Genomic DNA, 16,793 nt, shown 5'->3' on the forward strand with positions numbered 1-16,793 from the left:
AGAGCTCATGGTGTTGGGGGTAATATATTAGCATGGATAGAGGAGTGGCGAACCGACAGGAAACAGAGTTGGGATAAATGGGTCATTTCAGCTGGGCAAACAGTAACAAGTGGGGCCCCGCAGTGATCAGAGCTGGGGCCTGAACTATTTACAATCTATATTAATGAATTGGATGAAGGGACCGAGTGTATTGTAGCCAAATTTGCTGATGATACAAAGATAGGTAGGAAAGCAAGTTGTGAGGACACAGAGTCTGCAAAGGGATATAAGATAGGTTGAGTGAGTGAGTGAGTGAGCAAAAATTTGACAGATGGAGAATAATGTGGGAAAATGTGAGGTCAGAAGAATAGAAAAGCAAAATATTTTTATGTTGTCCTCCTTAGAACAAAGGAGACTGATGGGAGATTTAATAGAAGTGTACAAGATTATGACAGATTTAGGTAAGTTAGACAAGAAAAAACTGTTCCCATTAACAAATGGTACAAGGACTAGGGGACACAGATTAAAAGTTTTGGGCAAAAGATACAGGGGGAATATGAGGAAGCACTTTTTACAGAGCGGGTGGTAATGATCTGGAACTTGCTGCCCACAAGGATGTTGAAAGCGGAGACGATCAATGACTTCAAGAGGAAGTTGGATGGCCACCGGAGAGAAAAGGACTTGCAGGGCTCTGGGGATCGAGCCGGGGAGTGGGACTGACTGCACAGCTCCGTGGAGAGCCGGCATGGGCCGAATGGCTTCTTCTGTGCTGTAAATGACTCTATGACTCTACTCTATGACTGTAAATGGAGAGAGACTACAGAACGATGTGGTACAGAGGGAGCTGGGTGGCGTTGTACATGAATCACAAAAAGGTAGTATGCAGGTACAGCATGTAATTAAGAAGGCAAATGGAATGGTGGCTTTTATTGCAAGGGGGGGTGGAGTATAAAAGTTGGGAAGTCTTGCTACAACTGTACAGCCCATTGGTTTAGTTTAGTTTAGTTTAGAGATATAGCACTGAAACAGGCCCTTCGGCCCACCGAGTCTGTGCCGACCATCAACCACCCATTTTTACTAATCCTACACTAATTCCATATTCCTACCCCATCCCCACCTGTCTCTATATTTCCCTACCACCTACCTATACTAGGGGCAATTTATAATGGCCAATTAACCTATCAACCTGCAAAGTACTGCGTACAGTTTTGGTCTCTTTATTTAAGGAGGGATATACTTGCATTGGATGCAGTTCAGAGAATGTTCACTGGGTTGATTCCTGGTATGAAGGGGGTTGTTTTATGATGGAAAGTTGAGAGAATTGGGCCTATACTAATGGAGTTTAGAAGAATGAGAGCTGATCTTATTGAAACATCTCGGATTCTGAGAGGGCTTGACAGGGTAGATGCTGAGAGGATATTTCCCCTGGTGGAGGAATCTACAACTAGGGGGCACAATTTCAGTATAAAGGATCTACCATTTAAGATGAAAATGAGGAGGAATTTCTTCTCTGAGGGTTAATCTTTGGAATTCTCTACCCCAGAAAACAGGTGAGGCTGGGTCATTGAACATATTCAAGGCTGAGTTAAACAGATTTTTGATCAACAAGGGAGTTGAGAAAAGATCACTACCAAATGAATAGCCCTCTCTTATAGACCCCTTTAGCTTCTTGCCCCAAGTAAAAATTCATCTCCATTTTTGCCGTCATTCAATTAGCCATATTAGGTGACAGTTTATTTCATGCATCTTATTTTCTACAAGAGAAGAGGTGCTGCATAATTTCACTGTTAAACTTATTCTTTCCACATTGTGTCATTGTCCCTTCTTGTTCCAGCTCCATATTCAGCTTAACAGTTCAGTAATTTGCATCCTATTGTTTCCTTTCACTGTTTAAATACTTGTATGATGTCCCCTCCTCACATTCTTTGATCTGCAGAGAAGAACCCAATTGAGGACACCACTCTATCCTCCAAGCTCTTGGACCTAAGCCCAGGATTCATATTAATTGCTCCTCTTTACACTCTTTTTTGTAACAGGAGCATAGAAACAGAAATAGGTCAGTCAGCCTCTTGAGCCTTTCTGACATTCTATTTGATTATTGTTGATCTGTACTTTAACTCCATTTGCATGCTTTTTCTCCGTTTCCCTCTATACCCTTACCTAACATGGAACCTTCAACAAGCTAGCCAACTGATGCATGATACAGATTTGATTTAAACTTAAACTTCTTTTGTTTGTTCACTTAATTGCCCGTTAAATGACAAGGCAGTTCAAATATTGTGTTGATCATAATCCAATGTTATCCTCAGATCCTACCTTTTGTAAGAATTCTCATCAAGCTAACTTTATATACTAACTGTACATAAACTACCTTTCTGAGCATTCCTAAAGGCCGTCCAGTATTCAGACTTTCTAGAATATCCTATGAATGTAAGCAGCGACAAACATGAGGAAGCTTTGTTCTTTTAGCATAGAAAAGATTGACGATAGCAATAATGAACAATCAAAAATGAATGCAAACATCCAACTTCGCCAACAATGTCTGTCATGGCTTCACCAGCCAGGAGTTTGCACTTTAGGAGTTGCCGAACTGTTAATTCATGCTGATAAACAATGCTACCAGTGTACTTTCAAGAATCACAGCAAACAGAGGTTCTTGCTATGAACATTTCACATGCTCGTACAATAATTCCCTCACTTTGGTCCCTTAATAATGCTCATAAAGTAGAGATCTGGGATCTTTTCAACTGTAAAACTTCTCACACTCCATAAACCATTTGCGACACTAGGCTACAGTCCCTCATTTTACAATTTGCTGAGAACTTTTTAAACTCCCTGCTTAGCTCGATTCTTAAACAAGCATCCAAATGTAAAATAAGATTCAGACCATAAAATGGAAGCTAATCAAAACTGAACATGCTAATAAACAACAAGTTAGACAATGACCGCATAAAGCATTTGAAATTATTTTCCGAAGACAAGAAGCCATATGAATAATGTGAATTCATATCTAACTCCTGCCATTGTATTCTTCATTCAAACTTTATTGTCTAAATTAAGACACTAACTAGTGATTGAAGGCATGCATGTGAACTTGGCTGATAATAAGTTTCACAACATCTTTGTGTGGAGACCAGGGAAATTTGACAACGTGCGCTAAGCCATTTATTCTGAACAATCAAACCTCCAAACTACTCCCTGCTTTCTTTAAGGAAGGAAGCGTGAGTTTTGATCATTAATAATTTAGACATTTTGTACATCCGTCACTGCTGAATAGAAGTTAGTGTGTCACAAAGACCACTGTGTGTGACATCACAAGTAAGGAATATTCATATATTTAAATACAGCTTTCAAGTTTATGACAGCAGGTCGCAAAAAATCTGCATGAAGATGATGCTGAATAGAATGTCTTTTTTATTATTTAAGTCCTAATCTAGAGTCTTCATCTTTTTGCTTGATGTAGTTTTATTCTGGATATCTTAAAGAGGAAATACAATGATTTCTTATTGCTTTTCTGCCCAGGCAGGCTTGAAAGCATCCTAAGAATGTAATCAGTGACAACCATGAGGAAGCCTTGTTCTATTTTGCATAGAAAAGATTGACAACAGCAGTAATGAACAAGCAAAAATGATTGCAAACATCCAACTTCTCCAACAATGTCTGTTATGTCTTCACTAGCCTGGAGTTTGCATTTTAGGGGTTGACTAACTGTTCATTCATGCTGACAAACAATGCCAACAGTTTGTATCCTGGACTGCTAGAGTTTCAGCACAGAGTCTGGGAATGGAAAGAGCTAGAAATCAAGAAATGTAATTTTTTTGCTCAGCATATTGATTTTTGGTGGAGTTTTTAGACCAGATCAGAGAAAGAAAGGACTTGTATTTCTAAAGTGTTTTGCATGACTTTGGAACATCCCAAAGCACTTTAGAGCCAATTAAATGCTTTTAAAGTGTGGGCATTGTTGTAATGTAGGGAAATGTGGAAGCTAGTTTACACAGTAGGGTTTCACAAACAGCAATGACATAAATGACCAGATTATAGATTTGTAAGTGTTGGTTGAGAGATAAACATTGACCAAGGCAGCAGGAAAACTCTTCTTCGAAATAGTGCCATGGGATTTTTTACATTCACCTGAGAGGGCAAATAGGTCCTCAGTTTAATGTTTTATCAGGAAGATGGGATCTCTGACAGCACAGCACTCCCTCAACACTGCACTGGGAGTGCCAGCCTACATTTTGTGTTCAAGTGTCTGGAGTGGAGCTTGAACCCATGAACTTTTGACTTACCACTTCTTACCACTGAGCCAAGGCTGACAACTTACATAGTAAACACTGCTGTTCATCTTTAATAACAACATTGTAATTGTGGGAACAAACCCCTCCCCTCCCCCCACAGCTCTGGCCAAATAAGAACATTCTACATGATTCTTTTGGGCCTCCTTATCTTGAGAGACAATGGATACGCGCCTGGAGGTGGTCAGTGGTTTGTGAAGCAGCGCCTGGAGTGGCTATAAAGGCCAATTCTAGAGTGACAGGCTCTTCCACAGGTGCTGCAGAGAAATTTGTTTGTCGGGGCTGTTGTTCTACATGATAATGTATTGGTATCCATTGATAGGAGGTACAAGGATACCAGTGGTTTAGTTCAGAGTGCCATCTGCTCAGACAAGTATAATCAAATTCACGTAAAGTTCAGGAAACAAAGGGACATAGAGTTGCTGAGACAGGTCAACAGTCATAACAGTAATAAGATTGGGTATAAAAATAGTGAATCTGCACCTAGGAATTGGACTGCATGAATCCTCCATTGAACAGCCTCAGCTGGTGCAGTTCCTGGACAGAGGTAGTATCATTGTCATTGCAGTTTCATGTTTTTTAAGGTAAGGTTACCTCACAGCAGAATGTAGCAAGATATCCTTTTACTGCTTATGAAATGTAGCTGCTTTGCTAATTTTGAAGTCTTTCACAAGTGAAGTTTAAATTGATTTTAAGAGATATCTTCATGCCTGATTTGACAGGCCTGAACCCAAATCATGTGGATATACGGTGAACATAATTTGACCAAAGCTCTTTGAACTGTTCTGGAGTTCATCCCTTCACAATCATACAGATTACTGAAGGTGGGCCACAGTTCTTTTATGGAGCATTATCATAAGCATTATCAAGACCACTAGTGTGCATGAGTTTGAACTGTATGGAGTGCAGCAACAAGAGATTGGCTGTTTCTGCAACCTGTCAATGCAGCGGGTAGGCTGCAGGGACAACCCATCCCTTGTTTCTGCATAGGCACAGGCTTCCATAGAGAAGAGAATATAAAATATTCAAGTACTCACCGAGGGTAAAAGTCTCTGCCTTTGAACCAGGAATTCTGGGGTTTGATCTTATCTAGGCTACCTGGCAGCGGGGCTGCAAAAATTCACAGTGCTCTGGCTCAAGGAAGGAAAAGCCAGCCATTCTATTGCTGATGGCAATGCAGCAACTCCTGTAGGAAGGGTATAGATGTGGGCTACACACAACAAGATTGTGCTTGAGGGTCTAGAAATTGCATTGCACAGTGCTTGTTTTCTTGGTGCTGTGCCAACATGTAAAACTCCAAAATGGCAGTGAGGATGTGTGTGCGCACCTGCCATATTGGGCAAAGACAAACCTAATCCCTGGATCCACTCACCTGAGAGATACTGCAACCAGTTCTCTCCAGTCTGCGTTGGCTCTATTACAGTGAGGTTCAAAGCCCCATATCTGGGAAACCGCACCATTCTGGCACAGGACACTTACCCTCCACGCCCCCACTTCCGTGCAACCAAATAAGGATGCTGTAGAATTTCTGGGCCATGATGTTCACTATATTCAGACAGCCCACCAACGGTTAAGGGATTGAAGTTCCAAGCAAAGTTGTTCACATGTAAATATTTAACAAATTTGTAAACATTCCTGCTTGTGTTATCTTTAACTAGGTGTTAATCTGTTTAACATGGCTGTGTAATAATAACACACACACAAATGTATTGCAAGATCACTAATTGTTCATATCTGAATTCACGAGCAGGGTTTTCTACCTGTCCCAGTTGAGGGTCAAAACTAATGGCCATTTGGGGAAAGTACTATAGAGATTGGGAATCATATCACAGTAAAACGCCAATGACTTTAAAGAAAGGAAAGGAAGGTGAAAGTCACTGGACATTTTTTTTCAATAATTTATGTGAAGTAACATTTTAGATTTTTTGATGTATCAGATCAAGGTTTTATGTCTCTAATCTGAAAACCGACTCACAAAGTGTTGCCACTGGATATGTAGGATGCTGCTTTATTTTGTCATCAGCACATTGTGTACCATTTCCTCTCTGAAACAAGCATTTTTAAGCATGTAACAAAAAGATTTTAGCTTGTGGAATGGCTAAGTGCAATGTGTAATGTTGGCCCCCATTTAATCATTGTGGACTTATGATAAATCTGTATGTTTGCCTCTGTCAGACTAATAGTGCATTTTAGTTCGATTTCCCCCAACTTCATTACCTGGTGACTGCTTTATATTTTCAGAAGCTTCTCACATCAATGAGAAATACAACTGCAGTGCTCCTAGCACAGCAAGAATACTAATCATTATGGACTTAAGAAAAACTGTGGAGCAAAAGTGCTCCAAAATAATGTTCCAATGCAGTATCCTAATGTATCTTAATCAGGCCTGCATGGCAAATGCCATTTGCAGTTCAGGCGTCCATTTACCTACTTAACTAAGTAGACAGCATGCATAATTAACACAACAAGCTAACTCACTGTGTGCTGAAGGGGCACATTTGTATCTGGCTTCTGAGTGTGACAGTTTACAGCGTTTATACACTGAATCATTGATGTGTTTTCACATGCATAATGAATTTACTGGCCTGGCTGATTGCAATAGAATTTTAGCAGGGGTGACTGCTTGTAGGCACTAGTATGTGCTGAAAATGAACCTTCTGTCCTTGCCTAATTTTGAAGGCCAGTAGGCTTGCTTCTGTCAAGCAGCTCAAGGGCAGTTCAAGCAGCCTCCTCTAGATGCTTTCCAGTGAAGTTGACTCGACAATCTGTGCCTTTATTTCAAGTTTGGCATCAAACCTAATGAAAAATCAATTGAAAATCAGATTTTCACTTCACTTTTTTATTTATACAATTACATTTTTGCATATGACAAAGGGTTACCATAGTACAGTGTACAATCTCTGGTCATGGCAGCATCAATATGTCTTTGGGCCTAATGCTCTTCAGGTGAAATTTTCACCTACCTGGTAGTCACAGTGCTAAGCAGGCAGTGCTTGTGCTGCAGCCCGGTGAGAGATGGGTTGGCTCTGAGTTCTGGGCTCCCTGTTTTTTCGCTAATTGAAAGGATCAAGTAGTAGGTTTCTTAGATACCAACTGAGACCTACTTTTAACATGTATTAGCTGCCAAAAACCTGCTTCAAAACCAAGAAAAAAGGGAGATCTGTCCCCATCATGGAGTTCAGGACAATCTGAGTGCAAAATCAAGGCTGACACTCCAGTGTACTATTAAGGGAGTGCTGCACTGTTGAAGGTGCCTTCTTTTGGATGAGACATTAAAGATCCTGCAGTACCATTCGAAGGAGAGCAGCAGAGCTCTCTCTGGTGTCCTGGCCAATAATTATCCCTCAATCAACACTAAAAACAGATTGTCTGGGCAATATCACATTGCTATTTGTGGGATCTTCTTCTGCACAAATTGGCATGTTCCCTACATTACACGGCGACTACACTTCAAAAAAACGAGCTGCATTGGCTGTAAAGTGCATTGAGATATCCCAAGTTAGTGAAAGGCACTATATAAATGCAAGTTCTTTTTTTCTATTTTGCTGAATTTAAATTTTGTTCATGAAAACATGAATGTTTTACTTATCACTGCTCTGCTGATAATATCTATTTGTTCACCAGTGTTGACTCCAACATACTCTCTAGAGTAGACTAGAATGTGCCCAGCCATTGTAGGAGAATATATTTAAAATTCTAGTTAAGCTGAGAAGATCTTTTTCTTCACAATGCATTTCATGTTACACCTGCCCCAAGTTCAGGAATAATGACACTTATGAAATATGCTTCTATGTTTCTGAATTGCGAGCAGAAAATCACTCTGCTCTATTCTGAGGTGGCCGAGAAATTAAAGAGTTAAAAGCAGAAATGGATTACCTCCGTGTTGCATGGATCCATACAAGAGTGAACAAATGGGTTTCATTAAGGACAGTCTGTTTCTTTTCTCCTGTGAACAAGAATCCAAGTTAAAAAATAAATGAGGATTAAAGAGATGCTTACAGCATTAATAACTCATTGAGACTCCTACTCATAAAAGAAATGAGAAATTAGATCTTTACTTTGTTCCTTTCCACAATCTTCAAAATGGACTGAATTCGATAAAATCTTTTTTCAAGTTCCTAACACATGCTTTTGGGAAAGAATGTTAATTGTAAATGTTTCTATATAATGAGCCACTTTATTGCTAGGCCACATAGTTTATGGTGACTAAATAAGCTCAATTCCATTTTTATTTCATGCTATTCCAGAATTTAATTTTTACTAATGTTAGGAGGTTAAGTTCTACAATGCTTTTTTTTAGTGAAAACTGTAAATCTATGGCTTGACTTATTGCACAACCTGTCAGAGCTCAAACTGTGAATGAAGAAAGATGTGCCTGTCTCACTTATGGCTCTTAGCTAATAAAAAGAACTGCAGGCAGTCTGTTATTTTCTGTAATCAAATATGGATGATCCAAAGAATGTCGGTGAAATAAATAAGTCTTTCTCATCTTGTGTAATTGATTCATTGCCTCTTTTTAAGATGCATCTTCCGTAGCTGGGGCTGGACAGGAAGGGGAAGCATGTTTGCTCGCTTGAGTTGTGCTATTAGGACCATGTTCAGGAAAGATTATCAAGACGTAAGACTTGATGTGGTTGATATAAAAGGAAACAATAAATACATTAGATTCCTTTATTAGCCGCGGTATAGAATACAAGAGCAGGGAAGTTAAGCTGGAAATGTGTAAATCATTGGTTAGGCCACAACTTGAGTACTGTATGCAGTTCTGGTCACCTTATTACAGGAAGGATGTAATTACACGAAAGAGGGCACAGAGGACACTTACGAGGATGTTGCCAGGACTGGAAAAATGCAGCTATGAGGAAAGATTGGAGAGGCTGGGGTTGTTCTCCTTGGAATAGAGAAGGCTGAGGGGAGATCTGATTGAAATGTACTAAATTTTGAGGGTCCTGGATAGAGTGGAGGTGAAGGGTCTATTCACCTTAGCAGAGAGGTCAGAGATGAGGGGGCATAGATTTAAAGTGATTGGTAGAAAAATTAGAGGGGAGATGAGGAAAACTTTTTAACCCAGAAGGTGGTGATGGTCTGGAATTCACTGCCTGAAAGGGTAGTTGAGGCAGAAACCCTCAACTGATTCAAAAGGAGTCTGGATATGCACCTCAAGTGCCATAATCTGCAGGGCTACAGACCAAATGCTGGAAGGTGGGATTCGAATAGGTGGATCATTTTTCGACTGGCGCAGACACGATGGGCCAAGTGGCCTCTTTCTGTGCCTTAAACTTTGTGATTCTATGATTAGACATAAAAAGGAAAAATATTTGGATGCTGAACACCAAAATTAGATAAATAATACTGGAAACACACAGCAAGCCCAACAACATCTGTAGACAGTAAGGACAGGGTAATGTTTGATATTTCAATGGAACATTAGCCCATCATTTATCTTTAAAGCTGCTGAAAGACCTGCTGTGCATTTCTAGCAGTTTCTGTTTTGAATAAATATTTACTTCCATTGCAGGTCCCATATGATGACTTGCGCTATCTGTTTGGTGAGATTATGTATGGAGGACACATCACAGATGATTGGGATAGGCGGCTCTGCAGAACCTACCTGGAGGAGTATATTAAGCCAGAGATGATGGAAGGAGAAGTGCTATTGGCAGCAGGATTCCCTCTCCCTCCTAACTTGGACTACAATGGCTATCATCAGGTAGATGATTATTTCCCATGTACTTGTAGATCCAAACCCTACACTGGCTAATTGCCTTGAATAATCATCTAGTTATGGTGACATAGGAACATAGCAAATAGGAGCTGGAGTAGGCCATTTGGCCCCTCAAGCCTGCTCTGCCATTATGTCACTGGACTAGTAGGCCCAGGCTAGTGCTCATAGAGTCATAGAGTCGTACAGCATAGAAACAGGCCCTTCGGCCCACTGCGTCCATGCCGATCATAATGCTTATCTATACTAATCCCACCTGCCTGCATTAATTCCATATTCCTCAATGCCTTGCTCATTCAAGTACCTGTCCAGATGCCTCTTAAATGTTGCTACTGTTCCTGCCTCCACCACCTCCTCAGGCAGCTCATTCCAGATACCCACTATTCTTTGTGTGAAAAATTTGCCCCTTTAATCCCCTTTAAACCTCCTCCCTCTCACCTTAAATCTATGCCCTCTAGTTTTAGTCACCCCTACCATGGTATACAGACTCTGGCTATCTACCCTATCTATGCCTCTCATAATTTTATATACCTCTATCATGTCCCCTCTCAGCCTCCTTCGCTCCAGGGAAAACAGACCCAGCCTATCCAATCTCTCTTTATAACTCAAGCCCTCCAAACCAGGCAACATCCTTGTGAATCTTTTCTGCACCCTCTCGAGCTTAATCACATCTTTCCTGTAGTGCGGCGACCAGAACTGCACACAGTACTCCAAATGCAGCTGAACCAACGTTATGTACAACTGTAACATGACGTTCCAACTCTTGTACTCAATGCCTCGACCGATGAAGGCAAGCATGCCATATGCCTTCTTCACCACCCTGTCTACCTGTGTTGCCACTTCAGGGAGTTATGTACTTGCACGCCAAGGTCTCTCTGCTCAAGAACACTCCCCAGGGCCCTGCCATTCACTGCATATGACCTGCCCTGGTTTAACTTCCCAAAATGCATCACTTCACACTTATCTGCGTTAAATTCCATTTGCCACTCCCTTGCCCACTTTCCCTGTTGATCTATATTCTGTTGTAACCTTAGACAACCTTTTTCACTGTCCACTATACCACCAATTTTGGTGTCATCTGCAAACGTACTAATCATGCCCCTTACATTCATTAATATATATGACAAAAAAACAGAGAGCCCAGCACCGATCCCTGCAGCACACCACTGGTTACCGGCCTCCAATCTGAAAAACAACCCTCCACTACCACCCTCTGCCTCCTATCACCAAGCCAATTTTGTATCCACTTTGCTAACTCACCCTGGATCCCATGTGTTCGAACCTTCTGGACCAGCCTACCATGCGGGACCTTGTCAAAGGCCTTGCTAAAGTCCATGTAGACAATGTCCATCGCCCTGCCCTCGTCAATCCTCTTGGTCACCTCCTCGAAAAACTCAATCAAATTCGTGAGACATGATTTCCCACGCACAAAGCCATGCTGACTGTCCCTAATCAGACCATGCCTTTCCAAATGCATATAAATTCTGTCTCTCAGAATGCCATCCAATAACTTTCCCACCACTGATGTAAGGCTCACTGGCCTGTAGTTCCCTGGCTTATCCCTGCTGCCCTTCTTAAATAAAGGCACAACATTAGCTATCCTCCAGTCTTCCGGTACCTCACCTGCGGTTAACGATGATACAAAAGTCTTTGCCAGGGCCCCAGTAATCTCCTCCCTTTCTTCCCATAGCATCCTAGTATACACCTGGTCAGGCCTTGGGGATTTATCCACCTTTATGCGCTTCAAAACCTCCAACACCTCCTCCTTTGTAATGTTGATATGCTGCAGGTTATCGGTGTTCCCTCCAATGAACTCACTGGCTTCCATGACCTTCTCCACGGTTAATACGGACAAGAAATATTAATTTAAGACCCCGCCCATTTCCCGTGGCTCCACACATAGATTGCCACACTGATCCTTAAGGGGACCTACTCTCTCCCTAGCTACCCTTTTACTCTTAATATACTTGTAGAATCTTTTTGGATTCTCCTTTATCTTATCTGCATTCTCATTTATCTTATCTGCTGTGGGGACATGGGTTCGAATTCCACCACGGCAGATGGTGAAATTTGAATTCAATTAATAAATCTATTTAAAAAGCTAGTCTAATGGTGACCATGAAACCTTTGTCAATTGTTGTAAAAATCTATCTGGTTCACTTAAGTCCTTTAGGGAAGGAAATCTGCTGTCCTTACCTGGTCTGGCCTCCATTTGACTCCAAATCCACAACAATGTAATTGACTCTTAAAAAATGCCCACAAAGCCACTCAGTTCAAGGGTAATTAGGGATGGTCAATAAATGCTGGCCTAGCCAGAGAATTCAAAAAAATGCAATTTTCCCACACTATTCCCACATCCCTTGATATATTTAATATCTAGAAATCTATTGATCTCTGTCTTGAATATACTCAATGACTGAGCCTTGACAGCCGTCTGGGATAGAGAATTCCAAATATTCACCACCCTCTGAGTGACGAAATTCCTCCTCATCTCAGTCCGAAATGGCCTACCTCTTATTCTGAGTCTGTGTCCCCTGGTTATAGACACCCCAGCCAGGGAAACATTCTTCCTGCATCTACCCTGTCGACATGTTTGAATTTCACTTGCAACCCTCTGAGTCTGAATTGCATCTTGTTAAAATAAAATTATTAGATTTTCTAGAGTCAGAATCTCCCTTCAGTGATCAAGCATATGGTAATATAATATCATCTACCTTTATTGACCATTCCTGATTGGAATGCACACATTTTTGCATAGTCTCCCATTTACCTTTGTTGCCATTTCAACACTTTAATTGATGGATTTATTAATCCTGCTCCCAATTCACCTCAAACTTTCTCAACACTGTGATTCCTGTTGTCCAAATAATGCATCGTGAATGCTGGCTTACAAAGCAAGAGAACAGAAGTGCATAGGGCTGATAATGGACCAATTAATGGACAATAACAATGGAGCACATCAGACTGCATAATTTGCACTGTTGGACATCATTCTAACAGTGTGTATTCCCATAAACACAGTGCTACACAATGTTTTTATCCTTGGGATGCAGGTTCAGCTCCAGAAGAGAAAGATGGGGCTGAACTGTTCTTTTTCTTGATGATAAAAGGTTTTTTGTAAAGTAAGAATTGGGCAGTTTCAACCCAGTTTCATGTAAATTTGGTCCTACGACTGAAAACAGAGTAGGAGTTTATGAAAAGCTGTCAATCTGCAAATCTTCCCTGAATAATTAGGTAGAATGCTACCTCAGGATGTCCCTAGTTAGAGTCCATAAGTAGTGGCTATACAGGGATAGACCAGGGTAAACACCATCCCATCTCAGCAGTTCAACATCACCACCATGCTCCAGACCACCTACAGCAACGCCATGGGAAATCTGCTAGTAATATGGGTCGGTTAGCTCAGTTGGCTAGACGGCTTGCATGTGATGCAAAAAGATGCCAACCGTGCGGATTCAATCCCCATACCATCTTTGGTAGTTCATGGAGGCCTGCCTCCTCACTTTGCCCCATGCTTGTGGAGTGGTGACCCTCAGGCAAAACATCACCACCTGTCTCTCTCAAATGGGAGAGATGCCTATGGTCCTTTGGGACTATGGCCAGAACAACATAAAAATGTATTTAGGCATCAAAATTATTTATACAATCCACAGTGTAGCCTTTAATTCAGTTGTGCTTTTTTTAAACTTGTTTCCTTTCCTTGTCAGTACATCGATGACCTGCTTCCTCCTGAGTCTCCCTACCTGTATGGTCTCCATCCCAATGCAGAAATTGGGTTCCTGACGCTGACCTCAGAGAAGCTGTTCCGCACTGTGCTGGAAATGCAGCCCAGGGACAGCAGTGGTGGAGAGGGAGGAGGGACCACGCGAGAAGAAAAGGTAAAATTCAAGTCTAAGAAATAAAATGGTTGTGGAGTTTATGTGGTCTCATTTATCGATAAACTAGCTTCCTAGTGATTGTGCAATAAGAATGTTCCAACACTTCCTACTTGCTGTCATCCTAATGAGTTGATGCATAGAAAAGAAACATAAAATTGGAGACCTTTCCATCCTGATGATACGTTCAATCTGTACAATAATGACTCCTAACTCTATCTTTCTGCTACGTCTTTTGATGCCCCCGACTTCCCCTATGCTGTCAGACTGCTTGTCTGATATCCAGCCTTCGGTGACCATTAACTTTTCCATTGAGAAGACCAAAGCTAATTGCCTAGAAATTGGGTTGGGTAGCACTGAAACTTTCATGTGTGCCTTTATCAGTCTCAGACACAATTACTCCAATCTCTTTGCCATCCTCCACCCTCCATAAACTTCAGCTCATGCAAAACTCTGCTGTCTGTATCCTATCCAAGGCCAATTCTTGCTTGCCTATTACACCAATCCTCTTTCACCTATTTCTGTTCCTGATACTCCAGTATACCTCGTTAAAATTCTCATCATAGTGTTTAAATCTCTTCATGGTCTCACCTCTCTCTCTTTGTAATCTCACCCAACCCTACTGCCTCACTGAACTCCTCATTCCTTTGGCTCTGGCCTGTTGTGCGTCCCCCTTCTCTTTTCCATACCATTGGCTAAAGTGCCTTCAGCCACCCTAATCGCACTCACTTGAATTCCCTCTTGGACCCCTCCACATCTCCATCACCCTCTTCTCCTTTATTACCCTCCTTAAATACCACCTTTTTGGCCGTGTATTTAGTCAACCTTCCAAATCTCCTTCTTCAGCATTTTTAACTCATGTTTCTGGGAAATGCCTTGGTACATTTTTCCACATTAAAAGCAGGGTTTAAGTCTACATCTCACGAAGGACCATTGACCTGAAACCATGGGGGGACATTTTATCCTGGCGGCTGGGGTCTCAAATTCTGGAAGAAGTGATCTGGAGATCCCCATGTTGCCTCTTCTCCCGAATGCCTATTGAATCTAGTGCCAATCAAGCACTTAAGTGGACAGCAACGGGTCTTCTACAGGATCAAGGACCCCGTCAGTGGAAGTCTTGCCCTTGGAAAGCTGCTGGCCAATCAGAGGCCAGCAGCTGCAGCGCCATCGAGGACGCGATGGTTGCTGCAGGAGGAGCACCTACTGAAGGCCAAGGAGTGTCACTGGAGCCAGGCCTCAGGTAGGTCAGGGCGGGAGGGATCTCTCAGGGTGGGGGTCGCAGGAAAGAGGAAGGAGGTCGACAGCAAGGGCAGGGGGGTGGCTCTCAGCGGGCGCCTCCCCAGCCCCCTTCCCAATGCCAGCTCTCCGACACAGACTCTCCATTGCTGTCCCTGTCTCTACCATCTCTTGCTCACTTGTGAAGTGAGTCAGTAGGCAAAAACCCAACTATCTATCTTACTGGTCCTACCAAAGTGTGAATAGCTGAGCTGGTCTGAATGAGTCCTGTGATGATGCAACCTCAGAAGGACTCAGTCCCTGTGAGGATTCATCGCCCACCATGTCCACGCCTCCTGCTGCATACGTGAAGGCCCTGTGGGAGATAAAAAAGCAATTAGTCATGGTGAGTTAAGAATGTTGCAAGTTATCATGATGAAGATGATTATATATTCACTTGATATTGATACCAGATCAGCATGACTGAGCTTGCATGACATGTGGATGCCTTTTATTTAGTTGTATCACTAGGTAGCTGGGAGCTCCCCATCTCGAACAGCCAAGGATGCCATAATTCCACTTATTTCCAGTGCCTCCTCCTCTGCAATTGTGAGCTGTGTGATCTGCTGACGGCCCCTCCTCTTCTCTCTTTCTTTCTCCCTGGTATTCTGTGCTCTCTTCTCCTGCAAGGAGGGAAAGAACAGACCTATGAATGAGTTTAATGGCATTTGTTAATCTGATGGATGGTGTGCAGTTGATGACAGTATCTACAAGGTGGAGGCTAGGCATTGCATTCGGAGGATGGTAAATGGGAGTGGTAGATGGACAAAAGGGGATGCAAAGAAGTGCAGAGAAAGAGAAGGATGTGTGCACCTGTGAGGTAAGTGGATGTGAGGAGTGATGTGAAGGATTAGGGATGAAAATACAGAGTACAGAGATGGAGCGCTGCACAGAGCACGATGTAGGTGAATGTGTCACTGTACTCACCTTTCCTGACCTCTTTCTGCACTGAATCCAGGAACATGCCAACACAGTCCTGCTGCTGACCTCCTCTAGAACCCCCAACCTTGCCTTCTTGGTCTCAGCTACCAGGTTTCTTCCTCCTGTTGCTAGGGAAGAATATCTTTCTCCTACTTCTCACAGTCCTCAGCAACACATCCAGGTAGGCCTCAGTGAAATGGGGCACAATCTGTGTCTGTCTGGACTCCATTCTGACACTTCCAGTTCTCTGACAATCAGCTCCAGTTCCTTCTACTTGCATGTTTGCATTAACACTGTAAATACTGATGTTGAGCTCACTTCATGTGGGTTCACATCGCGTCCACTGCCACTGATTTATTTCGGGAAATACAGAAGTAAAATGACAATGAGGTGGCTGAACAAGCTTTCTCATGCGTTATTGGACCCCATCCAGTCCCAACGCATCTCAAAATTAAAATCAGGGCCTTAATGTCAGAAGTCAGCTCAGCAATTAGGAGCATGAACCCTAATTGATTTACTCTTCCCGAAATGAGAATAATGGTGGTAGTGTAACCAGGTCTCCGTCAATTCTTTGGAGATTAAATGAATATTTTTCGTCAGTATTTACAGTAGAGAAAGAAAATGTTGTCGAGGAGAATACTGAGATTCAGACTACTAGACTAGATGGGATTGAGGTTCACAAGGAGGAGGAGTTAGCAATTTTGGAAAGTGTGAAAATAGATAAGTCCC

At 42.1% G+C, this 16,793-nt stretch overlaps 1 protein-coding gene across 1 annotated transcript in view; it reads left to right on the forward strand.

Annotated features, from left to right (window-relative positions):
- LOC137384244 (dynein axonemal heavy chain 9-like) overlaps positions 1–16,793 on the forward strand; it is a 584,247-nt gene that overhangs the window by 529,116 nt on the left and 38,338 nt on the right. The window contains exons 65-66 of the mRNA XM_068057979.1: positions 9,790–9,981; positions 13,701–13,871. Coding sequence (XP_067914080.1) covers positions 9,790–9,981; positions 13,701–13,871 — 363 coding nt within the window. The remainder of the gene's footprint in view (positions 1–9,789; positions 9,982–13,700; positions 13,872–16,793) is intronic.

This window comes from Heterodontus francisci, chromosome 26 (genome assembly GCF_036365525.1).
Source record: "Heterodontus francisci isolate sHetFra1 chromosome 26, sHetFra1.hap1, whole genome shotgun sequence".
In the NCBI taxonomy this organism is placed as follows: Eukaryota; Metazoa; Chordata; class Chondrichthyes; order Heterodontiformes; family Heterodontidae; genus Heterodontus; species Heterodontus francisci.